The sequence below is a fragment of the Amia ocellicauda genome, chromosome 4 (assembly GCF_036373705.1).
Source record: "Amia ocellicauda isolate fAmiCal2 chromosome 4, fAmiCal2.hap1, whole genome shotgun sequence".
Taxonomy (NCBI): domain Eukaryota; kingdom Metazoa; phylum Chordata; class Actinopteri; order Amiiformes; family Amiidae; genus Amia; species Amia ocellicauda.
In genome coordinates this window covers 28,144,428-28,171,684 of record NC_089853.1, presented here as the reverse complement: position 1 = coordinate 28,171,684, position 27,257 = coordinate 28,144,428, and the positions used below count along the sequence as shown (strand labels likewise).

The 27,257-nt window shown below is 39.7% G+C and overlaps 2 protein-coding genes across 3 annotated transcripts; one reads left to right on the top strand and one right to left on the bottom strand.

Annotated features, from left to right (window-relative positions):
• Nucleotides 1-441: 441 nt before the first annotated feature.
• snx1a (sorting nexin 1a) lies at nt 442-13,356 on the bottom strand. The gene is made up of 15 exons (XM_066701718.1): nt 13,191-13,356; nt 9,724-9,886; nt 8,403-8,542; nt 7,824-7,890; nt 6,887-6,930; nt 6,566-6,707; nt 6,127-6,205; nt 5,798-5,873; nt 5,392-5,505; nt 5,084-5,177; nt 4,438-4,643; nt 4,052-4,195; nt 3,839-3,919; nt 3,441-3,512; nt 442-3,173 (listed from the first exon to the last, which is right to left on the bottom strand). The coding sequence occupies exons 1-15, from the start codon at nt 13,305-13,307 to the stop codon at nt 3,123-3,125; spliced, it is 1,590 nt and encodes a 529-aa protein (XP_066557815.1). The 5' UTR covers nt 13,308-13,356; the 3' UTR covers nt 442-3,122.
• A 753-nt stretch (nt 13,357-14,109) lies between these two features.
• On the top strand, nt 14,110-26,917 carry sv2 (synaptic vesicle glycoprotein 2). 2 transcript variants are annotated; one of them, XM_066701716.1, is made up of 14 exons: nt 14,111-14,362; nt 14,684-14,779; nt 15,385-15,546; nt 16,341-16,503; nt 16,860-16,981; nt 17,659-17,822; nt 18,126-18,206; nt 23,617-23,658; nt 24,066-24,155; nt 24,255-24,343; nt 24,984-25,120; nt 25,475-25,570; nt 26,253-26,412; nt 26,703-26,917. In XM_066701716.1, the coding sequence occupies exons 1-14, from the start codon at nt 14,263-14,265 to the stop codon at nt 26,884-26,886; spliced, it is 1,686 nt and encodes a 561-aa protein (XP_066557813.1). In that variant the 5' UTR covers nt 14,111-14,262; the 3' UTR covers nt 26,887-26,917. The 2 variants fall into 2 exon arrangements, with proteins under 2 accessions (XP_066557814.1, XP_066557813.1); XM_066701717.1 differs by lacking the exon at nt 23,617-23,658 and having other exon boundaries at nt 14,110-14,362.
• Nucleotides 26,918-27,257: the final 340 nt, after the last annotated feature.

The window sequence follows — 27,257 nt, the reverse complement described above, 5'->3', positions numbered from 1 at the left end:
ACCAGTTTAAGGCCTTTTATCTTAAAAGAGCACTCACCTGTTGGCTTACATGTAAAGGAGGGCCGGCTGGAGTGACAATTCACAGACTTGCTGCCTGAACAGGAAAGAAATGGCAACCGTTTTTAACAGTCATATTTGAAGGAAACCATTCTCATTTAGAGATCGTTGACTATTCACCATTCAAATTGTATGTGAATTAGTCTGTGAATTATACAATTTGTATCCCTGCCATTCAAGCTTTCAAGATTACGAACCATTTGAACATGTCTTATCAAGTCAAATTACATTTCCTCAATGAGACAAAACAATCATAAGAAAACATCAATTTGTTGTTTAGTTTTAATCATTCAAATATTTAACATTCAAAATGTGATGTGTCGAGGAATATTCCTGATATAGGAGAACTTTTACATTTAAATGTATAAAAAAAAAAAGCAATCATCAGTTTTATTAAACATCTTTATTTTCAATAATTTATGGCGGTTAAAGCAACTATCTAATTTCTGAGCAAACATAAAAGGGCATGTTACAAACACCCCTGTAGTACGCATACAATGCAGTTCTTAAGGGGGGGAGGAAGGTCAAATGTTAACAATTTAAACTGAAAATATTGCGCAGTAAAGGGCTGTGGCTGCATATGAAAGCAAAACCAAATTACCAAATATCCAATTTGCAAAAGCAAGTAAACTGGAGTAGAAAAGTAATATACATTTGGATGATTTGATGAAGCTTGAAGTGCTTCATTCACAAAGGTCTTTGCAGAGATCTACAGTATGTCCAAAATACATGCTGTCCCATACTGGTATATCTAGACTGAACATTTGATTACATAACCCCATTCCACCTGCCAAGAAATTAAAAAAAAAAAAAGAGTATTGTTAGATAGTCTGTACCTCTCTCCCTCAGGAGCAGGTGGAAGAAGGCTGACGTAGATGTTAAATTGATTGTTTATCATTGCTTACTTAATTCAAGAAGCGCATTTGGAAATACAACCAGACTGCATTGTTCATTATAAAAGAGAAAAACAATCAGGTGTCTTTGTAACCATTTTACTCTAGATAGAGTAATGTAACTGATGACAAAAAACTACCAAAAAAACAAGACAATCATTTAACATGTTGGTCCGAAAGACTGTTTGCAACATGTTTTAAATATTGCAAAAAATGGGGGAAGAGACTGAACAGAAACCGCTCAGAAGATGCTGCCAGTGCACACTATCCACTTAACCAGGAGAGCTGCACTAACGGGGGCTAATTTCAACCCAGCTCGAACTTGAGTCACTGGTGACTGGTGCAAGACAACAACCCAGTTCAGAACAGATCCCATCTCACCTAAGGACCTAACACAATGACCCACAGAAAGACCCAATCCCTTAGACAAGAAATACACAATGCTCATCTCATCATCAGATGGCCAGTCCCAAAAATAATCTCTGGACCACAAGACTGACCTCTGGTTTTAAAATGTTTTCCACGTGAAATGAGAATACCCAGTTACCTGCAAATGACTACAACCTACTGCAATTCTCAGATGCATTTTAGGAACGGTTAAATAGCAGGATGATAATGCAAGTGTCCTTAAGCGTTATACCATATAGCAGCCCCTAGGATAGATAATTGAAGATGGGTTCAGAGTTGTAGACAATAAAGGAAATATTACATTAGATTTCACCCAATCCCATCAACATATGGATTTGTAATGCATCCTGCTGTATATTATTAAGGACTAAATTAGGGTAATTCCATGAGAAAGTGCTCAGAACTAGACATAGAAAACTTGTGTACTGAACACCTGAATCAGACACATTCACTAGGTATCTGGCCTTTAGTATTTGAAACATTGCTAGTGTAATGAGTGTTTCCCAGGTCGGAGGGAAGGGCAAAGGGCATCGGGCATCTCCAACTGATGTACAGATGCAGAATGCGGCTGCTGCTGCTACTGCTGCTGCTCAGCTAGCTGTTGAAAATACTGTCACTCAGTGTTTTTGGCCACTATCACCCTGGCACTGTAACCATCCAGGATCAATGTCTTTGAGGAGAGGTTTACAATAAAAGGTTTTGGTATATCTAGATTACTCTATAACTGGACGATTGAACACAAACAGCATCTTAATGCATCAGTACAAAACAGGATGGAACTCCCCCACCCCACTGCCGAGATCCAAAACACATATTAATGTCAGTTCCTCCTCTGTGGAAAGTGAAGCATTCTCTCACAGACCGTAATTCAGAACTCAATCAGGTGTTCAGACTATCAACTCCCAATTAAAAGAGGAAGCAGCCTAAATCAAACCAAATGGGCCGACGAGAACTCTAACCTGGAAGGAAGGAAAGCTCCTCGTATGACCTTCAAGACCAGCAGCAGGTCACAGTTTCCGGTCATTCTACAATAACTACGTACAGCCAAGGAAAGGGTAGAGGTACAATATTTCTTTGTAAACAGTGGACAGAATACCAGCACTGCAGCCTGGTGGTCTAGTGAAGCAGATACCTAGTGCCCGTGACAAATTTCAGGGAAGCAGCTTCAATACCCCACCCCACAGAGAGGACAGGGACCCTGCAGTAAACATTTCCAATGACCTTTACAAATGTGTTACAGAAGAGTACAAATCACCCCTCACAATTATATCTGTGCTGCATGTACAGAAGTGCAAAGATTAATAAAGCCGATAGTGGTACAATTTGAATAGATTTTCTATACCGACCAATTATACCCTCGGATATATTCACCACCCCTCCCCCCACCCCCCAAAAACATAAATTTGTGTGCGAGCATGTGCATGCATATATACACACACACACACACACACACACACACACACACACACACACACATACATTTTATACATACACAGACAGACACCCTGCCCCCAAGCTTTCAATCCTGTTATATAGATTCCTCATTAAGAAAATATATATGGAAGTTAAATGAAAAATATACAATTGTTAATACAAGTTAAGATGAAGAGCTATACTTATTACTTAAAAAAAAAAAAAAAAAAAGATTTAAATCATTTTTTTTTCCCTTTGCGGCACATCTTAGTTTCTTTTCTTGGTTTATAGGCGAGAGGTAAAGTGTATATAAAAAAGGCAGAATTCAGAGGGATTGCTTCCTCTTCATCATCACACGATTGCTTTTGCTTCTGGTAGGAATGCTTCCCAGTATTTTATGAGCTGAAAATAAGAGAGGATTCGTTAAAACAATCCAGTCACGTTTCAATAAAATAGGTTAATTTTCTGTGCATCATACAAAATGGGAACAACACCCACACCCAAAAATTGACCTCTCTTAGGTTTCGACAAAGGACAGTCACTTGCAACATGAATAAACTCTCAAACTCTCACTTATTCTAAAGAAAGAAGATTTCAAAGAACATTTTAAACTTCCAATCTAGGCCAAAGTAGCAAGATCTTTATTAAAGTGAAAGTGATTATTCTTACCTGCTGCTGTGTATGTAGAAGTGACTCAATATATTTCACTAGCTGGGTCTTAAAATCCCTGGTTTTCTCTTTCTGCAAAAGAAAACGCAAATCAAATCACTTTGACATCCGTCTTCTAAAACATCTGAATAGATAAATATCACTTGTCTGGAATGATGCGGATGAATAATATTTCAAAAATATTATGGATTTTGGATTCTAGAATTTAATAAAATAAGCCCGATTTTAATGCAACCACATCATAAATGCCAAAAGCTAAGCAGAATAGGACATAGTATCGCAGTCCAGGATAAGGGTCGTCATATTTACTCCCCAAAAAGCATTACTAAAAGAGAGAGGAATATTTAAATAATTGTGTTGTCTAATGAAAAGCAGTGATTGCAGGAAAAACAAAATACCTCAAACCTGAGCACCTCCTTGCGGACATTGGCAGACACCCTCTCAAAATCCCTCTCGTACTGTGCGACTCTGGACTCCCACTTAAATGAAATGCAGAGTAAAGTGAATCATTATCCCTAATCTACACACAGAGGCTAGATGCAAGTAAAAAGATGCCCAACTCCACCATGGCCAAACTGGATTAAAATGCATCAACCCACTGCAGTCATTACCTCAGAGATCTCATCCTTCGCTTGCTGCAGTTTGTCAGGTTTGTTTGCCCACAGCAGCTTGGCTTCGTTCTCCCGTTTTTTCTGGAGCATCGTCTGGGAATCCTGCCAGCGTTGCCAGGACTTCATACGCTGGTCAAAGCAGCTCTGGAACAGAGAAGGCCGGCACCAGCTCCCTTAACTCAAAAGCAGACGTCTGATGCAAAATATAAAGATCTCCTTTTACAGCTTGACAATAAAACAAAAAAGGATTTTGGACTGGAGAGTAAATGGGTTTCATTTATTTTTTTCCTTCTGTACTTTGAAACTTATAATAATTTGTATAAATGTGTGTGAATTAAAATGAGGAGTTGTGGAAGGTAGTGGTGCCAGTAGCGGGAGTTGGGTACCCTGACTACGCCCAGCAGCCGCAGGTAGTCGCTGAGGAGCTCGGCGAAGATAAAGAAGTCGCTGCCGGCCTGCTCCTGGTGCAGCTGCTCGATCTTGTCCTCCACCTCGGACAGCTGGCACAGCGCCCGCGACAACGCTGTGTTGTCCTCAGAGCTGCCCAGCATGGCCAGGCTCTTGGCAAAGATGGCCGTGTTGCTGGAGAGCTCTGCCAGAAAGAAACAATCTTGCATTTACACATCACCTACCCATCGCCTGTTGGTGTTGTGCTGCGGTTCACCGTAACGCCCGGCCTAACCAGTCATAAAAACACACATTCTTGACTCGTTCTCTCTTTCAAGAATCACGTTAGAGGTTAACAATTAAAGACGTGGTGAAACCATGCAGTTGCGAGGCTAAAAAGGTTCTTTGAAAGTCAAGAAAAATATTAAAAACAACTATCCTGAAGAAAATTCAATTAAAAATGAGACAGCACGCAGACATCTGCAGCTGAATCTCTGAAGTATAGAGGCCTTGACTACATATACTGCTTTACGATACCCCATCTCCCACAGCACACAGTATAAGAGATAACTTAATTGTACTCAGCTTGAGGCCTGATTAGAAGTGAAAACAGCCGCCAGCTCCGGTGATTCTTCCTGTACTCACCTTTCCTGTGGTTGACCAACGACTCCACCACAGTGTGCAGCTTTCGCAGGTGCTGTTCTTCGCTCTCCACCTCCTGCAGCTTCTCCTCAAACCACTGCAACATCCAGAGACAAGGATTAATGGCTGGGAAAGGTCGAGGCAGAGGAGGTGCCCTTTGGGGTCTGGTAGGCTTTACAGCCTCTTATTGTACAGACGATAATGACTTTTGGAGAAAAAAAAATGAATTAAATCTCTCATTTGAAAGACACACAGGTAGAACCAATAAAATTGTATAAATGTTGTATGCGAGAAGGATTGACAGGACTTACAATATCAGACTCATTCATCTTAATGGTCATCTTGTTCACAGCATCGGTCGCTCTGTTTATCATCTTCAAGAAGCCAGCCCCACTCAGGGTCTGTGTGCCCGTCGCCCGAGGTAACTGACAAACACAGACACTCGTTACTGAATACGATGTGGTCCGCAAAAATATAAATGCCAAGACAATGAGAGGCACAGTGAATTTGGTAGAGTTACAAACTATTCAAATTTATGAAATGGGGCAAAAACATAACCAACGATGCAATCACATTAGCATCTTAATTTTAAACCAACAGGAGCCAAGATCAATAAACACATTAAAATGTTTGCATTAAAATAAAGTGGGTTTATTCAGTAGAGGTAAGACTCCAAATCTGAACAGTGGGCCTAGTTTCAGAAATATGAATACCTACCTCGTCTTTTTCCAGGAATTCTCTGACATCTGGGTCTTGTAACAATGACGGGTGACACACTATCCTCTGGAGATATCTGCAGGCACAATCACTCAGGGTCACTGGCAGCCACGCCGGACACTGCTGGGAGATATGACTCCACCCAACTGGCTCTCTGCAATCATTTGCTACTTGAACACTTATTCTGGGTGACCAATCTAAATTCAAAGTTCTGAATTTCACAGAACATGCTAGAACATGTAACAAAGTACAGAAAGAGACAGAAGAGTCAAAAGACTGCATTCACTGGCATTGGTGAAATGAAATGCAGTTTGCCATTTGAGCCTCACCTTTCCAGCGCAGCTCGTCTCCGCTCTACAAACTCCACTGAGGACGAGTTCTCCTTGCCCACTTTCACTTTGGTCATTCCTGTGAAGCAGAGAACAAATCAGTTGGCTTTGCATAAGAGATGTATATATTGACAAAGGGCAGAGAAAAAACTAAAAATGTATATATTTAATTGCCTCATTGCAATTAATGGATGGTATAAATATATTGAAGCAAAGGAACCACAGCGAGATCTCCCCATCTAGGAGAGGACAAGCCTGCATGGCTGTCATATTGGACAGAAACATGGTTTAGTACATGCAAGACTGTAACTCTACAGGAGACAGCTGCTTTAACAAAGATAGGATGGGAATGTGCTCCTCACTGAAGCTCAAAGTGTTATATGGCCAGCACTGCACACCGGGTAGAAAACAGGGACTAGAGTGGACTGGTGTGCCACACCTAATATACTCTTCTCTGGCGGCGGAGGCACAATGTAGCCGTTCTGGGAGTGTTTTTCAGACAGCTTCTCGTACAGCCCCAAGAAATCGCTGAACCTCCGCTTCACTGTGAAGGTCTTATTCTTGAACATTGGCAACGTGGTCTAAAAAGGAATTTAGAGAGAAAAAAAAGGCTTGTCAGGAATGCATCTCTTCAGGAGACATACATGTTGGAAACAATTAAAGTATAAAACACACACACACAAAACTTATCCTTGTTACACATTAATTTCAAAACTATTCCAGAATTTGTACAAGTGTTTTCTGAACTATTAAAACATACCTGTGTTGACACTTTATAAGCCATATAAGCATTCATGCCATCCCCTGAAAATATAAATTAAACAGAAAAGATTATTAATAGGTGATAACAAATAAATAGTTATAAAAAGGAATAAAAGGACAACTCAATATCTGATCAAACATTTAATCGTTTAATAAACATAGAAAAACAAACCACACTGATTTATGCTCAGTTACCAATTAGACATTCCAAGTAACAGAAGCAGGAGAGGTTAGTAGCTATATGAAATGGTAAATACCAAATTGATTGGCCTCACAAAATGGAGCAAAGCCAGTGCCATCAATTTGTAAGTTATGAGCAATTCTGCATATGGAATGACTGGATACATGGCACTGCTGCACATAATTCCTCTTAAAATAATTGCAGTGGGGAAAAGGTGAAATGAAAAAACGAATATCAGGTTTGAGGAAGAATGAAATCCCCGCATATTAAAATATTGCTTGCTTCTGAATTTTAGAGTCTGAACAGTAGTCCTTTGTTTTATAAGGTGGCATTTTATCAGAGGATCTTTCAGCTGCTACAAAACCACAACCAAACAGAACAAGGCCACTGTAATGACTACCCGCTAGGCAACAGCAATGCCTGATTAAAACCCTCACATTTATATAGAATGAACATCTTTCAACTTTGTATTTTGAATTTGTGACATTTCTAACACACTTATTTTTATACATATATATTCACTTTAACTAAAGAGAGGAGTTTGTATTTTAAATCAGCAATTTCAGTGCTAAAAAAAATATGAATACAAATTTAAAAAAGACATGGAATATGAACAATAGATGAGTTAACTGAGGTTTGAAAAAGGCAAATTATTTAAAAAATTGGTAGACTTTGCAGTCATCACTCTCCCTTTTACCAGTCTTCAATAAAAAGTCCCAAAACTAAATGCCATCAAAAAGCCAAAACAGCTTACCGATTTTTTCTGGATTGGTAACTGCAATATTCAGGTCAAACTTGTCCTCGCTTTCCTCTTCCTCCAGCTAGGACAAATTCATAACAGTCACTAACATAACAGAAACCACTCACTGCACTCAGTGAACGTTATATTATACAGCAGGATTCAAATGATTAAAATAAACATATCACACAAATTAGTCTCATGCAAATATTGCATTTACATGATCTGTATAAACAAACTTAATTCTTTAAAGTTAAAGAAAAAAAAAAACTTTTGAAAAAAAAAAAAAGTAATTTCATTGGAAGCAATTCAGACCTGAGGCCTGGATTAAATTAAAGCTTTTCCCTCCCAAAACACCAATTGGGCAGATCACAGAAGGCTGTCAAGAATTTGCCACTGCCCGATGGCGAGAGATTTGATATAATCTGGGCCTGAAGTATCAAAAGACTTCCAAGCATGCAGAAAAGCAAAACCAAACACAGACAAAATATTGATCTTTGAGGCAAAGCAGTTGCAAATACCTTCGCAGCTTTATTTCTGAAAAAGGAATAAGAAAATATGCCTAACATTAATTTCCAAATCAGGAGCATGTACCTCCTCCAGGGTCTGGGTCTGGGGCTGAGTTTTGGAAGTGCTGGGGGTGATGGTGAGGGCAGGCATAGATGCTGCTGGCTTGGACGGCTCATTCTTCCGGTCGTTGCGAGGACTGTCCAGCGACAGCTCAACGGTGGCTTCTGGGTAAAAACAGGAAGAATTCGGACATCGTAATTCAATCCAATGATCTTACCGGTTACACACACTCAAACCAGTCCATCCACGAGGATAAGACAAAAAAAAAATGTTTATTTAAAATACTGCTGCTTGTTTCTCTGTCTCTCTTCTGGCCTTTAGTCCTCCTTTCCATCCAGGACACTGAAAGCCATGAAGTAGAAACATTCAAGTGAATTCACAAAGTTGTAGATTACTGCTCCATAAGTCTTTATCAGCTCAGCCAGCAGCACTCAAATAACTGTCACTAAGCTATCTCTGAAGGGGATTTATTTCAGAGCCTCTCACTCTCTCGCTTTCTCTATTAAACATCTGTAGATAATGCAGTCTTTAAAAAGCAGTGAGGTTTAGAGCATCCATGGTTAAAGATGGTATGGGCTGAAAGGGGAAAATCCAAGGCCTGTTATTTGTTGAAGACTCAGTAGGTGTTTGTTCCTAATCAGAGACAATGGTCAGGCACTGGAGAAACTGGAGTAGATGTTGAGCCAAATAAAGCGGTGTAATACCGGTCTTCCTACTTCAATCAAATTAAAAGTCAGGGGTGATGGAATTTAATTGGTCTCACATTAGTTTTACCTTAAGAGGCTGGAGGTTCAAACACGGTTTGGGTGACAAATAAATGAGCCAAGCAACCTAGGTTAGGCCTAACCACATCCCCTGCCATATTTTTGGACAAGTATTTCGCAGTCAGGCGTGCTCAGGTAACGACCAATTCGTTTTTTTGCCGGATCTTCTGAATCTTGATCAACGATACCTACCCTGATGTTGTTGTTTTTTTACAACTAAACATAATTCACATTCATCATAAAAACAGTTCTTGCTCTTTCCCCATTACCACTACAAATTATATGGCTAAATCTCTAGAGATAAATGTCCTAATTATAATTCTAAATTACTTCTCTCCAACATTTATTCCAGAACTCTCTCTCTGAGTAGATCTATTTGGATAACATTTCTCACTCTTGCAACAAAAACAACACTGATGCGGGAAAAAACAAATAAATCTATTATTATTTTTATTTCTTGCCAGACGCCCTTATCCAGGGTGACTTACAACATAAGTGCAATCTAATCAAGTAAGTGACATCCCTAGATAAAGGTTCTGCATTTTTATCAGTTGGTTTACATAATTAAAATAGCACTTTACCCGCAAATATGTCCTGATCTTCATTATCGGATTGTAGCCCATTGGTCCCATCAGTGGAGTTGGTGACTGTGTTGCTGGTAGTAGTGACATTGGTGGCCTCATCTGTACTGAAGACATCAATAGGCTGAGGAGGGGGGTTCTTACTGGGTTCGGACAGGTTGCTCTATAGAAAGGGGGGGAAACGATATTGTATAATGAAAAACTACCAACAATAATGTGCCACAGATAAACCTTTCCTGATATGCATTTACTGTATAGCCTGTATGTGCTCATTTGCTAGGTTCAGAAAGCAGCACAGACATCATACATCTATCATTTGAAACTACGTTGTAAGGCATATTTGCATAAAAAACTAAATTAAATCAGGTGGAATCTTTATATTTTTTCGTTAGCGGGATCAACGCATAAGGATTTCACCTATAAAGTCTAATTACAAATATATACATGAATCTATACTATTAAAACACAGAATATGGTTTCAAATGAAGAGTGTGAATACTTTCACTTACAAATATATTTCACATGGGAGTGTCAAACATCTTGAGATCAGTGATAACTACCCGTCACAGGCAACTTTCAGCACTGCTCGTTTTCTTTTCCAAAGATTAAATGTGGACAAAATATGACACCATATGTTTTCAAAGCAAAAAATAAACTTTATTCTTCATTGCTTAAACATGTACTGAACATGCACTAAGTAAACCCTGCTCCTTTGAGTGCAGTATGTAATGGCAGGATGAGTCTTGCAGAGCAGCGTCTGCTTGAGAATTCAAACTGCATGCCAGTGGAGCTTGGAGAAGCCAAAAGGGACTGGTGCAAATATCCAGTCTCTTTTGAGGAAACAAAAGTGCAGGCCTTTGAGCTCCTTTCCATCTTCTGAGTCATCAAAAAGCAGACATGGATTAAATGTAAACCGATTAAAACAAACTCCCTATCTACAGCACAAACATCTCCACTCTGCTTCTCTCGTGAGAGAATGTTGAAACACACAGCACAACAAAGTCTACAATAAACACTAGAAACACGGTCTAGTATTAAACATTAGATTAACAAAACATTTAGGCAAATCAAGACAAAGATATTTCAGACGTTTATATTATTCAGCAAACCAGTCTGTTTATCAAACCTTTCCATAAAATATTTATTCTTTGTTCCCCAGTGAATACGTCGCTTCAAATATTTAGCAAGAATAAAATTGTATTCTTCATTAGTTCACTAGACTGTTCAGCAAGCTATTTATGCAACAGGTCAACAGGGATATGTATGTTTTACAATTTGCTAATTAGTGAAACCAAAGACATTCCTGATCATTAACAGCTAAAGTATACACATGAGCTTGTTAAGGCTGGTCTATGAAAAAGCAGCTTAGTGGTCTTGGCTACACAGTGTTGGGAAATAAGGCAAGGACTGCACAATCTAACACATTCACACAACTCAAGCCTGGGCCAGAACACATTCCCTCATAATTACAGGCTGATCTGTGCCCACTGCCAGCAGTACATCTGAACATGTTGACAGTAGGACCACCTGCATCTAACCATCTTTACTTTAAACCTCCTAAGTGTCTAGCTTGGCTGCTCAAGGGTTTATAGAGAAAGTGCTTTATTTTTAGAAAGGGGAAGCAGTTATTTATATTTAAAAAAAGTATGCCAAATGAAATCTTTGGTTTCAGCATTTCTCAAACAAACACATTTCCTTCTTTTAAAATGAAGCCTCCATGGCTGAAGAAACGGGAGTAGCCACTAGTAACACAATGTATAGGAGTGCAGTTGGGTGCTGTAAAATTAATTTAATAGGATTCTTACTTCAACTCTTTGCCAGGGTATGTTAAACCTGATTGATAGTGTTAAAAGCCACTTTAATGTTTCAGATGCTGTTTCAGTGTGATGAGGATTTTTGTTGAGTCACAAGCCACATTCAATTTTTTTTTTTTTTTGTAATGTATATTTTCATTACACGCTGGTTTCCTCAACAATATGCAATAGAAAGGTGTATATATAGGCTATATAACAACGATAAAACCACAACTTGCCTTCTAGTCACTTTTATAACAATTACTGTAACCAGATTAATAAAAAATAAATAAAAAAGCATGGAGTAAACATTATCCAATCACAACATAAGCACCCAAGGCAGTGAAAAAGTATTACTGATGCAAAATAGAAAATGTTGGCATGCAAGGCATGAAAATGTGCCATTTTAGGATATTATATAACTATTAAGTACTGCAGTTTCTGGTGATCTCTCTATCGCTTCCTGAGCTGTCAAAGTCATGTGTGCGGTCATTGTATTTGGAGGCGAAGATAGCGGCAAACGCCATTCACTTTCAAGTCTACATACATCCCATTTCTTTTAATTTTGATCATACAAAAAATAAAATAAATATGTGAATGTATACTGTTTCACTTTCGGGGAAGAGCGTTTAAAGTCTGTGAGTTCAGAATGGGTAGGTTGTATGTATATATATATATATATATATATATATATATATATATATATATATATATATATATATATATATATATATATATATATATTTAAGGCATATTCAGAACAAGTTCAGTCTACGTTTATCATGTATATTTCGTATTAAGTAATGCAACATTTCAATTCACTATTTTTAACCATATAGATTACATTCAATCCAATTCCTCAATATCTGGAATGCAATAATAATGTTAAATACCCGTGCACTCCCTCTCATGTTAATAACCTATTCTGCAATCGCATGTGTCGTTAGGGCACACACAGTGCAGCTAGGTGGATGTGCACGGTTTTGTAATAATGTGAAGATGTTTTATAAGCGGAGTGTTGCATAGACCCAGAATTATAACTTTATCCAACAGTTTCGCCGTGGAAGGAGTGGTGCACTGCTATTGTAGCGCAAATGTGCGCAGTTCTGCAATATCTGCACAATCGCAGCGATCCCATTGGCGGAGCCGCGCAGATCCGCGCCGAACTGCGGACATCTTGGCTGCACGAACGCGACCTCAGTCTTAGCATTTAGGAGGGGATTTTCCACTGGCATGTCAACACAGACGTTAATGGGTTTATAGATAATGCTCTGCACAGACGCACTTACAAGGAGATCCAGTTTCAGATCATGCATTTTGGTTTAAGGGATCAGCTTCAAATAACCAAAGCAATGCGATACAAAAAGGTACTTGGTTTTACCAATACAATTCGACTACACCTTACAGTGCGATCCAATACAACACCAACTATATCACAGCACACAGCACTAGCATTCATATTTTAATACACCATTTAAGTTGACCGTTTTACCACCGGAAGCGGAGACCGATTTGTGGTTCCAACTTAACCGACATCACCCCGATATTAACGGGGCCTAAGCAACACTGTAGTAGTGGCAGAACTTTTTCCTCCTCCGCCTCCTCCAGAGGTAGGAAACCGGACACGGATCAGCTGGCTGAGGCCTGGACCCCCAAGCGACCCCCGCCACTTACACTGCCTGTGAATATATCTTCCCCCTCGTCGCTGTCGCCGTGTCCCGTGTGGGGCTCGGGCTCCTGCTCCTCAGACTCGGGGAAGGGAGGGGGGATCCGATCCGAGCTGGCCGCCATCTTTATTCAAAGCGCACAGGAGACAGAGCCGCGTCGGAAAACTTTATTGGAGACACCGAGACAGAAAAAAGAGAAACCGTGAAAGGGCCGAGGACGAGCACAGCGACACCTGCTGCTCACAGCGGAGACGGCGGTAGTTACATCAGCACGTACAGAAACAACGTCATGTAGACACAACGTTATAAATCACTGTACTGTTTTGCATTAGGTTGTATTTCAAAATGCATAGTGATTATGAATTTAAAACACTAAACTGGTTGTGAAAGGATGTGCATAAACTGACACTTTCTTTTCAGTTCCTCTTTTCTGATATGCATGTGATTGTCCTTTGTTTATAAGTGCCATTTTCGATTAAAAAAATGCCTACTAGTATATGGGGCCGTTCAAATAAATAAATAAATAATAATAATAAAACAATGTATTATGTATCAAAGTAGAAAATATAAACCATACACCAAAGTGGATATATCACAACTCTACTTCTGTCCGCCTTGATTTTGTTAAGCAAATGAACGAGATGTACGATAGATGAAAAAGAGCAGCAGGTCTGACAGCAGGTGTTACGGTATGTCTGGACTTAAACATGTATAACGACGACGTGGTGTATATATATTTCTATTTAACGTAAATTGTTTTGTACAGGATAGTAGTATAGTGTCGTAAACCCAACATCCTTGGCAACTAGCACATATAGTTTGCGGAAGTAAAAGGAAACAGATTTCAGTGGCTGACACTCGGAATTCCGCAGATCTGCACAGTTCTGCGCAGATCTGCACACTGCCGCCGATCCCGTTGGTGGAGCAGCGCAGATCTACGCAGAGGTGCGGACATTTGCGCTACAGGAATGCGACCTCAGTCTATACTCTGTCATTTCTTAACCCCAAAAAAGCGCGATCGTACGCCCTGGCCATTTAAACCAGCATGCCATTATTGAAAACCTCGTCTCTGAATTTCGATGACTAGTCGTGTGTTGGAAGGAAGGTTTGCGGATCCAGACCGAGAGCCACTGCTGGGGAACGCAGATGTTACCCCCCCCGAGTCGGACACAGACGCAGGTACAAACTCCGGCATTGCCTCCATATAGTGGCGTTTTGTCCTTTGCAACGCATGGCTTTACTATTTGCATACATTTTATTAACTGACATTTCATAATTGGGATTTTTTGGGGCGTTATTGGAAAACAATAGTAGCCTAGACCTTATATTTAACATTATGAAATCCACTTATTCCAATACACAGCACATCATCATGTCGGCGTCATGGCTATTTGAAGATTAGTATTTTTTCTCACAACTCAAACTAGAAAAACATCTGGAAACAAGCTGCTAAAGAGTTGCCTTTGAAAAGACTGTAGATAATGTAGACATCTGTTGCAGGGGAGGTCGCTTATGAACGGATGAAGAATAAGAGAAACTCAGATGGAGGGGACGGGCGAAATGCGCTGTCATTCGAGGAGGCCGTGGAACAAGCAGGTACTGGACATAGCAAGAGCCAACACGTATTTCAGTTTGGAAATAAAAGAGAGAAAACAACGACAACAACAGCTGTGAGACACTGATACACATACCATTTTTTATTTTCAATCCACAACAATTAGTCTTACAAAAGAGCTTTGTGTATATATTGTAGAGCGAGTCCAAAGTGCCTGGAATGGATCAATGGTTTTATCTGTATTGAATAGTAGTTTTATTTTTCTTATTTATTGCACAAAAGTATGAGCATGGGTTTGAGTTCATCAAGTCACATTTCTTACTATTTTGCACATTCACAGATTCACAGAATCCCTTTTGCAGCATTGTGATTATTTCAGAGAAAAGCAAAAGCATACCGTTATAGTCTCCAGCATTTTAAAGTGCCTTAACTAAACTAGGTCCTGTACAACCAAGTCCTGTAGTAGAGACACATATTCTCCCCTGTGCCTTCTTCAATGCATTGGGGCACCACTGTTAAGCAGACATTCACTTAGCATTCACTTTCATAGCCAGGTGCAATGTTATTGCACAGAATGCTTGGTACAGTTTTGATTTCAACAAAATGCTTTTTTCCTCTCCTCATTTCAACCTCCCCACCATTCCAGGTTTTGGTTTATTCCATGGCATCCTGTTGGTGGTGTGTGGATGGGCCAATGCCAGCGATGCCGTGGAGATCCTGTGTGTGTCCTTCCTCCTTCCGACTGCACGCTGCGACCTACAGCTCAGCTCCTCTGATATAGGGCTTCTCACAGCCAGCATCTTTCTTGGTACACAGTGTTTGACAGCAGATGATTTGACAGCAAAAAATGTGACTTTGTGATTTAAATTTATTTAAATAGTTATTCCTATTCATACAGCAGCCACGAGCTGTGAGTAAAATGAATTAAGCCCCATACAGGAAGTTTAGGACCTTCCATTATAGATGATTATTGACAATGCTTTTAACTAGGTATGCTTACAGAAGGAATCAGGCAAAATCTATAAAATCATATTAAGCACAGTATCTTCTATACAAATTAAAAAAATCTTAATTTTAAAGGGTGTAACAGAAATGTTACATTTGGTACTAGTAGTTTATTTTAGATTTCCACATAGTTATAAGGTTATGCAGGTTTATTCAATCAAAAAACTGAGAAGTAATAAAAACAGTTTTCAATAAAAATATCAGGCACCCCCTACCTCAATCTCTCTGCTCATGCCAGTGTTAGTTTCCCTCCTGAGTATAACGGCCACCCCCATTGGATAAATGCTTAGTTAGCTGGGCTTCGAGCTCTCTTTCAGTTTGGACTATATAGCAGGGACTTTACTATTAATTTAATTCCAGGTATCTTACAAAAAGCTGATGATTCCTGAGATCCCTACTGAAGCAGGAACATTTATCATAACTTCTAATGTTCAGCATGTCACAGTTTTAAGTCCTAAGGCTTTCCTGCACTTCACATGATCACAAGAATCTTTTGAGGTAGACATGCTACCACCTTGGCCTCTGGCAGACTGAAATCAAATAATTTAAATTAATGATTTTCAAAGCCATCTAACTTGCCTGTGTGTTTTGCTGCAGGGATGATGATTGGAGGGTATGTGTGGGGCTACCTGGCTGACCAGCAAGGGAGAAAGAGGGTTCTGGTGATCTCCCTCTCGGTCAATGGTGTTTTTGGTGCTTTGGCAAGCCTGGCTCCCAGTTTCTGGCTGTTCCTCCTACTGCGCTTCGTCAGTGGCATTGGGTAGGTCTGCCGTCTCCTATTTGAGGGACCTCCGTGCACAAGACAAAGGGGCAAACGTTGTTCCAAGGATAATACTATCACATCCACAAACATTAAACCTATTAAAAAGCTATATTTTTAGGTTTTATTGTAAACATTCAGAGAAAGATTTAATGTTAACACTGCTAATATTCATTGCAAAGAGGTGCACAAGAAAAGGGTCCTATTTCCTAACCAGGAGGAATGTGTAATTACCTTCAGCAGGCACACTACAGTATAGTACAGCAAGTGCATGGAAAACTGGTTTCACAGGGGGGCAATGAAAGACCAGTACATACAAAAGCTTCTACAGCATGCTGACCTTCTGTTTCCTTCAGGGTGGGCGGCTCCATTCCGGTCATCTTTTCCTACTTCTCTGAGTTCCAGCCGCGCTGCAGGAGAGGAGCTATGATCAGTGGTCTGGCCACCTTCTGGATGGCTGGAAACATACTTGCTGCAGGTAAGAGCCCACAGGTGCTTCAGTTACACTCTACTCCTTCTTGGTTGAAAGGAACAACTCCTGTACATGAAGAGAAAGAGAAAAATAAAAAGTTCCAAAATGCCGGTATTATTCAGAGGCCTACATATCCGCTGCAGAACTACCAACAAGCCTGTGAAATAAACTGTGACATAAATGACGAGAAGATTGTTGACGCACCCCATTTAACGAGTTCTGAATTGAGATATTTAGCAGCCTAAATGAGTGCACTGGGAACTGAACCACAATTAGTACATTAGGCCATCAATTTATTTGGCACTCTGAGCTGCTCCCATTTTCACTTTGATTTGCAAATATTGACCAACCTCAACAATGTCAGCTGAAGGACATATCCACAAATAAGCATGCTTCTGAAACGATATTGTGTACATAGTGTGATTGAACAACAGTTCCTCTTGGTACAGAAAGTACAGTACATGGTAACTGTGCAAAAATACTTGTGCCGATTACATTAAAAATGAATATCCAACAAATACAGATATTTTCCATCAAGGTTAGCAAAATCAATAGAGGCAGCTGGTTCCCCTTTCCTGTGTTTGTATGCTTTTTCATAGATGGAATTACATAAACCTTGCATTAGGCCAGCGCAAGATTGCTAGAGTCCACTTGAATCAACCTCTGTCTCTCCTGTCCCCCAGGCCTGGCTTGGCTGGTGATTCCAAGTACAGGTCTGAGGTTTCAGCTGGGATCCCTGGACTTCCAGAGCTGGCGTCTGTTTGTGGTACTGTGCTCGGTTCCCAGCATCTCCTCAGCCTTTATATTTGGGCTTTTCATGACAGAGAGTCCCAAGTTTCTTATGGAGGTAAGCCCATCCCAGCAACTGCTTGTTTATTATCTGCCCACCATTTTCGTTCCTCCTTTTCCTCTCATAAGAATTTCTGTAGTGGCTGCTGACTTGTTAGGCCATCAACTCTCACTCTTCCCCTGATTTTTGTTGTTGTTGTTGTTGGAATAGCTAGTAAACCTAGCAGAAACTATATAAGCAGCAACGGAGAGTTACCCAAACATATATATAATACAGAAGACCCTTCAAGTGATTGACTACTTTTATAAACCACAATATCTTTCCTAGTCAGCCTTCATGTTTTTTTAATTTTCTCTGCAGGCTGGGCAAGAAGCTGAAGCCATTGAAGTGTTTCTGAAGATGTTTACATTCAATAACCGAGGCAGTGCCAAAGCTTTTCCAGTAAGTTGAATGACTCTCCATCTTGCCTTCAATGCACACATGACTAGTTATTGTAGCAGTTTCCTATCGACATTGGATAACAAAGGTATTTACACGTTGCCACAGACAGACACCGGAGAGTACAGGTGAGAGGCAGCAATCTTGTTGTTTTCCTAGTTTCAGTCCAGTCTTAGCATTCCTCATTTTGTTTTAACTTTGCCTTAATTGAAGTTAATCTTGTCTGTAGTTTGCCTTAATTGAAGTCAGTTCAGTTCAGCTGCTGAGTTGGGGAAAGTAGATAGGTTGTAGAAAGGTGATTTAGTCAAGGACTAGCAGGAATTCTGTTCCAGGTGGAGCCAGTTAGGTGTGAATTGGTGGCAGGTAGACAAAAGATACTTAAAGCAGAGCTGTGCTGTTTCTTAGTCACAACAAGTTAAGCAATTAAGACTAGGGTTGGGTATCGTTTGGGTTTTTTACGATACCGGTGCAAAATCGATACTTTTAAAACGGTACCAGTGCCTAAACGGTGCCTGAAACGATACTTAAAAAAAAAAAAAAATAGTCACAAAATGACGGTGGATGACATTAAAGAATGGCTTTTTTATTGGAAAAAAAAAAATTAAATTGAAAAATATATAAAAAGTTTAAAGTATACTTCAGTATATAAATATAAGTAAATACAAAACACAATCCTTTCTTGTGAAATACAGCCACACTTTAGAACATTTAGCTTTAGGCATATTAATTTAAGCACGTTTAATGTAGCTAGCTAATGGTAGGCTACCTGCTGCCATCAGAACAAGTGTAATTGCTGCATTCACGCGCTCCTCGGATGGTCTCATTTCCTGAGTTGTGCTTTTTAAATCGGAATGTGAAAACAACATGGACAGTAACATTACTACAAAGATTAGTTGGATTTGTATTATCAGAGCTTTATATTACAAAGTGATTTTGTCCCAGAGTTGTTACTGCACCAGTAAATATTGCTTTACCTGACTTATCAGGGTTAAATAACTTTTCTAATTAATCTACGTCAATCTACATGGACAGCAACTAACCGTTATAACCTAATACCATATTAGAAATTACATGTTAGCAAAAAATTGATATGAAATACGTGATTTTGCACCATTAATCAAAAGTTTCTTACCATCACCAATCACTGTTGTCTGCCATGTTCTTCGACTTTCCTTGATGTTGTTCCGACTTGCATGCACATGAATTTTCTCAGTCGGGAAATTATTTTTCAGATTATTCTAACACCACATGAATACAGTATAATTTAACTAGCGATCATGTGCGGTGATGATGCTTCTTACGTCCGTTTCGGAGCACCAGAGGGCAAATATTTCAATCGACAGCTCAGGCATTTAAGTGGCACCGAAATCTGCGTTATGATTCGGTCCGGTAACCCTAGGGAACAGGAACCAAAAATTGTAACATTTAGAGGCATGTGGCCTACTGGCCAAAGCCAGGGGGAATCCACTGGTCATGGTCCACATTGGAACCAATGACATAGGAAAAGGTAGGACAGTGGTTCTGCAAGACAAGAAACTAAAGAGCAGAACTTCCACGGAAGTTTTCTAGGAAATACTTCCAGTACCATGTGCATGGTCAGGGAGACAGGCAGAGATTAGAAAGTTTAACACGTGGTTGAAATCTTGGTGTAGGGAAGAGGGTTTTAGGTTTATGGAGCATTGGTCTTTCTTCTGGGATAGATGGGACCTGTACAAACCGGATGGTCTACATCTAAACAGAAAGGGGGCTAAATCATTGGGAGAGCGTATGTGCAGAGTAGTCGAGAATCTTTTAAACTAGGGACCAGGGGGGCAGGGAGCTCGGAGATGTTCCACTATGGAAAGAAAACCAAGGGAAACTGCTAGGAGGAAAGTCCTGAAATGTGTGTACCTCAATGCCAGGAGTATAAGGAGCAAAATGTTAGACCTAGAAGCCACAGTGCTGGCTTGTGACTATGATGTTGTAGGAGTGACAGAAACATGGCTTACAGAAAATGATGAGGATGAATACAAGTTGAAAGGATACACACAGTTTAGGACAGACAGGCAAAATCGAAGAGGTAGTGGGGTAGCATTTATATGTCAAAAATGACATTGAGGCGGAAGAACTCAAATTAGATCGTAGTAACGGAACATAATCTTTGTGGGTTAAACTTTTGAACAAAAGATCCGGAGGATTAGTGGTAGGAGTGTGTTACAGGCCACCTGACTCAGATATTCAGAAAGATGTTGCATTGTACAGTGTAATCTGGACTGCATGTAGCAAGGATGTGGCTGTTATAATGGGGGATTTCAATTCCCCAAACATAGACTGGGAAAGCCCGGTTGGGACCACAGAAGCAGAAGTAGAAATGGTTGAGATGGTAAATGACTGCTTTCTAACTCAAATTGTCAGGGAACAAACCAGAGAGAGTGCATGCATTGACTTGATCTTTTCAAATGACCGAGATAGAGTCAGACACTAGTTAGAGAACCAGTGGCAAACTGTGATCACAATATGGTTAGCTTTGAGGCATTCTTTCAAAAAACAAGAACCAAGTCTAAAACAATGGTCTACGAATTTAGAAAAGCAAACCTTGAAGGTATGAGGCGGCACTTAGAAGAGGTAGACTGGAACACACTGGATCCAGATTCAGTCGAAAATGGATGGTTATTTTAAGAATATACTACTTGAGGCTCAGGAGACATTTGTACCAAAACTTTGCAAATTGAGGACCAAAAAACACTGGCCAAAATGGTTTAATAGAAGTGTGCAACAAAAATATCAAGAGAAAGAAAATGTTGTATAGCGCATACAAAAGGGATAGAGTAATAGAACAAGAGGTCAATAAAGGAGGAAGTGAAACAGATAAAGGGCAAAAATTGAAGTATATTGGACAAGAACAAGATGTGGCAAATGTTCTAAATTAGTATTTCACAGAGGGTTTTACAAAAGAAAAAACAGATAACGTGTTATGACCACAAAAGCGTTCACCAGCTAGAACGCAGCACCGCACGCATCGTAAACATAAACAAAGCCGCAAAGCAGATGAAAGCAGAGTCGCTTCTAACAATCCAAAAGCGTAGATCACTACACATTTTATTACACAACATATATCAGGGTAACAAAAATATATAAAGGCTTATACAATATAATCAAGGCAGGGCTGAAAAAGAAACACAAAAATAACATATAAAGGGGTTACATTACTCACCGCCCTGCCAGGGAAGCCGAAAAGAAAAGACAAATATATTTCTTAAAAAGGGAAACAAAGAAAAAGAAAACTCCAAACCAAACATAACAAAAACAAACAAACCAAGCGTTTTAGAGGGTGCTTCTCTTGGAACTTCTCTCGGAGGCTTTATAGGTCCGGTGACATCTCTTCCATCAAACGTAGTACACCAGACACTCCACCCACACCAATCATCTTAAAGCAATAATGAGCGGGACATAACCATATTCTTGGAGATAGTCAACTTGGGTTTAGATGAGGCAAATCATGTCTTACACATTTTACTAATACAACTGCAGCTGTAGATCATGTGAAAGCATATAATATTGATATAATTAGATTTTCATAAACCTATGATAAGGTTCCACACGAAAGACTGATTCTCAGATTGGAAGCTGTAGGCATTCATGGTAATGTAAGTAGAAGGATTATGAACTGGTTGATGTATAGGAAACGGGGGGTGTCGATTAGAGGAGTTGCTTCTAACTGGAGTGAGGTTGTTTCACAGGGATCAGTACTAGGGCCTTTGCTGTTTCTAATCTATATTAATGATCTGGACTCTGGGATAGTTAGCAAACTTGTCCAATTTTCAGATTATACTAAAATTGATGGCTCAGCAGATACAATCTCGGCAGCACAATTTATTCACCGACACCTGGCAAATGAAATTCAATGTGGACAAGTGCAAGGTATTACATGCAGGTAACAAAAATGTCCACTATAATTACACTATGGGAGGAATAGAACTGGATGAAGTAACGCATGAAAAAGTGAGGGGTCCACATAGACTCCTTGGTCTTTCTCCATCCAAACAATGTGGGGAAGCAATAAAAAAGGCAAACAGAATGTCAGGGTATATTGTCAAAAGTGTAGAATTGAGAACAAGGGCAGTAATGTTCATACTGTACAATGCACTAGTTAGAGCTCATCTGGATACTGTGTTCAGTTCTGGGCTCCACACTTCAAGAAAGATATCGCTGCTCTAGAGGCAGTTCAGAGAAGAGCAACCAGACTTATTCCAGCTCTGAAGGGAATGTCCTACTGAGAGACTGAGGGACCTGAACCTTTTCACCCTGGAACAGAGGAGACTACATGAGGATTTGATTAAAGTCTTCAAAATCATGAAAGGCATCGACCACATCAAACCAGAGGAGCTTTTCCAGATCAGCAGGGACACACGCACCCGGGGACTCAAATGGAAATTGGGCTTCAAGGCATCCAAGACAGAAAACAGGAGACCCTTCTTCACACAGAGAGTTGTCAAAATCTGGAACAAACTCTCCAGCGATGTGGTTGAAGCTGAAAATTTGGGAACATTTAAAAATAGACTGGATAGGATCCTTGGATCACTTAGTTATTAATGGGCAGCAAATGAGCACGATGGGTTGAGTGGCCTCCTCGTTTGTAAACTTTCTTATGTTCCTAGATTGAAATGAACTGAAATAAAAATGGAAATCTGCCAAATCCAAGAAATTGTCCAGCTCTTTTCTGAAACAAATGTTCTACAGAAAAACATATTCTCTCAAATTCTGGGTTACATTCCTTGCTTTTTATCCTCTCCATTTTAAAGAGACTTTCATTTGTTTTCTTATCGTGCTGCCTCTGTGTTGGCCTCGCTCCTTCTTTGTAATTTTCATGGTAATCTTCCTGTGCCTAAAAATGCTGCGCGGCAGAAATCCTTTGAACGAGCCCAGCCAAGCTTAATTAAAGTGCAGGCATGCAGAACAATGTAGTGTCCAGAACTGTCAGTTGCTGCTGTTATTCTTTTGCACCAGGGCCTTTGGAACATCGGGATAACACTGATGTATTGGATATATTCAATTGCATATTAGAGTTCAGGAATTGGATGTCTCGGGTCTCCTTTTAAAAACATGAAAGACATCTTGGCATGTTTTCTGTGAGTCCCCCAGGATCCAAGAAGATGCTTGATCTAAAAGTGTGTGGCCTACAGGGATTCTAAGATTGGCAACCACACACTAGAGTTAATACAGGCTGCCATGTGCCTTCATGAGGAAATTTGAAAACATTTGTGGTTTGGATACATCAGCACTACAAATTTGGAGAGTCCATAACCACTCCACCTCCAATTAATAGGCCATTACAAGTCATAAAAGAATAGGAGCAGCATCTGCCCTACTTAGCTTAAGTCTACTCTGCCTTGGTAATTTGCTTCTGATATCTCTCTTGCGCTCTGCTCTCTAGTGGCACTCTCTGGTATTGCAGGAGCCAGGACTTCCTCATCAGGTAGGGTCAGGTGGGAAAGGTTGTACTGGCAGTGGGTGAGAGAGTCTTGTTTTATTTCTCAATTTAAATCTATTTGTCATTTTACATATTAACCAATTACACCTTTATGCAATTAATATGACTGATCAAAATATTTTCTGAATATTAACAATACAATCATCTTGGTTAATATGAAGAAAAACTGAAATGTTATTCATATGTAAATGCATATTTATAAACTTTTGAAATTATACCATCCTAATAAGCATCTTGATTTAAAGATTAACAGAAACTCTAGTAATGTAATCAGAGTTAATTTAATCTCTGTCCATAGCTAAGTGGTACAGCACACTCAGTAAAGTGTGCATTGTGGAATTCAGTGCTATATTTTGTTTTTGATTTGTGCTATTTTCCACTCTTTGCCTCAGATATCAGGATTACAGAGCATCACCATGTGTGATAATGAAGAAATTGTTATGGACACTAAACTACACCGGCTGACACACAAATTAAAACAGGTACTAGACCCTTTGAGTTGGAATCTGCCAGAAGTTTGGTTTAAAAAACTGTTTAAAAAGAAAAGGGAAACATATATGAATTCTGCTTTTTCTTTTGAGGTGTTGAGCCCCATCAGTAAAATGTTCATCACACCACTTACATCACGAAGCATCATCCTATTCATCCTGTTCTTCTGCATATCATTTGGGTATGTTTGCAATTATTAATTTCACACACCTGAATTTGTATACATCAAAGAGAAACACTGTTTGTTTTGATATTCTGGTTTCTACTTTAGTTTCCTTTTACTTTTTTATCTGAGATTTTAACATTCTATTTTTGTATTACTATAATAGTGAATCTAAACAGATCCACTGTTGTCAACACTGTATTCAAGGGGAGGGACAGTCTGACTTCTGCTAAGGAATATGCCACTTTGTGGATTTGAATAATTTTGTTTTTACATTACATAAGGTACACCTCATTTTTTTAAACAGCTGTGTCATCTATCTATGCAAAGTGAGAGTTTTAGTTTTGCTAGCATTTGAAATTGTAATGATTTGTAAATGTTTATTAATTTAATCATTCATGCTATAACAAACCAGTGCAAAGCAGGGAATACCTTTACCTATAAATTACTTTTGAGATGTCTGCATAAATTACAGGGTGAAGGTCCGAGAGGTGTGTAAAAAAAGTTGTTTCCACCACAAGCATACACCAGTGCTCCACAAAAAGTCTACAAAAAGGAACAAGGTTTGTGCAGTCTGCACAAAAGGTTGTAGAAGAGATTTAGGTGTTTCTTAGCTAATTATAAATTCTTGGCTCACCTTTCCCTCTGCTGTGGGTAGGTATTACGGCCTGTGGATGTGGTTTCCTGAGCTCTTCAAGAGGGTGCAGAATGGAGGCTCTATTTGCTCCAATGTGTCTCGCCCCTCCAGCACTGTGTTACCCCAGAATGATACCTGCTATCCCATCAAAACCGAAGGTGTGATTGCAACGGTCTGAATCATACCTGTGAAACACCTCAGACACTATCCCAGCATGATGTCTGTCCCCCATTGTTTTCAGTTAAAATTCAGTGTCAGCATTCTCTGCAGATTTCACCTAGATTGATTAAGCAGCTAATACCAGTGGGATCTGAGGAATAAATCACTTTTGAAATTACTTGTTCAGTCAGATCTCATGTCAGCAGAAGGAAAAAATAAACTGTAGTATTGGATGTCTTTAAATTGTCTTTTAAGCATTTAACTGGCTGTACAGAATTATTATTCAATACTAGTTTTGTAAATGATGAAGGATACTCTTGACTGACCACTCTCTCTCCTCGGTTTATTGGCAGTGTATAGGGATGGATTTATTACAGCAGCTGCCAATCTGCCAGGCAACATCTTGAGCATCCTTCTGATGGACATTGTGGGAGGAAAGATCTTGATTTGTGAGTAACAATGAAGAACAAGCACATTTTAAACAAGTCTCTAAACGGGATTATTGTTTTGTTGTGTGTAAATTGCTTAATTGGGCACATGAGATCCATCAGTTTGAATCTCCTTACGATCATATAAGCTGAATAGATGAGCCTCACTCATTCTATAATTCACACACCATTCACAGTAAACAAGCAAGTATTACTGCAAGGTAGTACAGGTACTCCGAGATATCTTCATGCATTTTTCCTAGTTAGGTTTTTCTTGTGTACATGTATAAATTTGTTACTATACATTTATTTTCCATAATCTTAATTATTTTAGGTTTTGTCAAAGTTATCCTTCAACCATGACTTCAAGGCCTAAGAACAGTTCTAGGAAAGGTAGTGACAGTGGAGGTACGAGGAAGAAGTCTGCAATTACGCTTGAAGAAATGTTAAAAATTGTTAGAAAGCACACGACTTTTTTGCAAGACCTGACTTATGTAAAACCCGACATATGTAGAGGTCCCAGGAACATAACCCTTTACGTATCTTGGGGTGTACCTGTACTGCTCACACAAACCCATTTGTGACCAAACTCAAAGATCAAGAACAGTTTTAAGATGGTCCATCTTGCTTTAATCAGAGAAGCCAGATTATCCAGTTTGCATTCAGTGAAAATCTGTGCAGATGTGTCAATTTCCTCTCTCAGCCTGCAGCCTCCTGGTGTCAGGAATCAGTGTCTTCTTCATCTGGATGGTGAAGACCAAGCTGCAAAGCCTGGCCATGTCATGTGTGTTCAGCGCAGTCTCAGTTATCTCCTGGAATGCCCTGGATGTCATTAGTACAGAGCTCTACCCCACCCAGCTCAGGTCAGTATTTCCCAGTTCCCCCAAAGAGCAACTACACATGGGAAAGATTTTTGTGCAGTTTGTCAGCACCCCTATCTTCAGATGAGCCCCTGCAACCCTTACCTCTTTTTGTCCTGTGCACATTACTGTACTACAGCCCTGAAACATTTTCACAATGGAGAAAGGCCCAAGGAAAATAATAAATTGCCTGGGCTTTCAATTTAGGTAATTTGCATTTAGCTCTCCCCTCAGGGGTTGAAAAGCCGTTTGAGAAACATTACTGAACTGACTGGGGAGCATCTGTTTTTCAGGTCTTCTGCTCTTGGCTTCTTCACTGGTGTGGGCCGAGTGGCAGCCATCCTTGGGAACATGGTTTTTGGCCAACTGGTGGACAGCAACTGTGCAATCCCAATCCTCCTGGTTGCAGTTCTTCTGTTTAGTGGAGGACTGGCTGCAACAAGACTGCCAAAGACCAAGCAAATAGCGCTCACCTGATGGCCACATTAAAGCAATTCCATTACACTGATTTGTCTTGTAGAAAGCTCTTGTCCAAGGTTTTATTTCATCTGTGCCTCTAACACAATCTTAATAGTGCCACTGAAAACTGTGGATCTGTATCAATTAACAGGGAGACCGTTCTGAACAGGGTGTGGGGGGTTAAACTACAAATACAGCCACACTGAAGTTTGAATATTTTCTTTAGGTGGGGGAGACATACAAATTATCCAAAGTAAAAACATTCCATTTGAGGGATTGTTTTTGTTTAGTAATAAGTTCAGTTAACATTAGGATATGAAGCCACATGACAGCCATTTAAAGGGAATAGGGCATTGGAGGCATTTGCATCCCCTTGCGAGTCCCCTCCA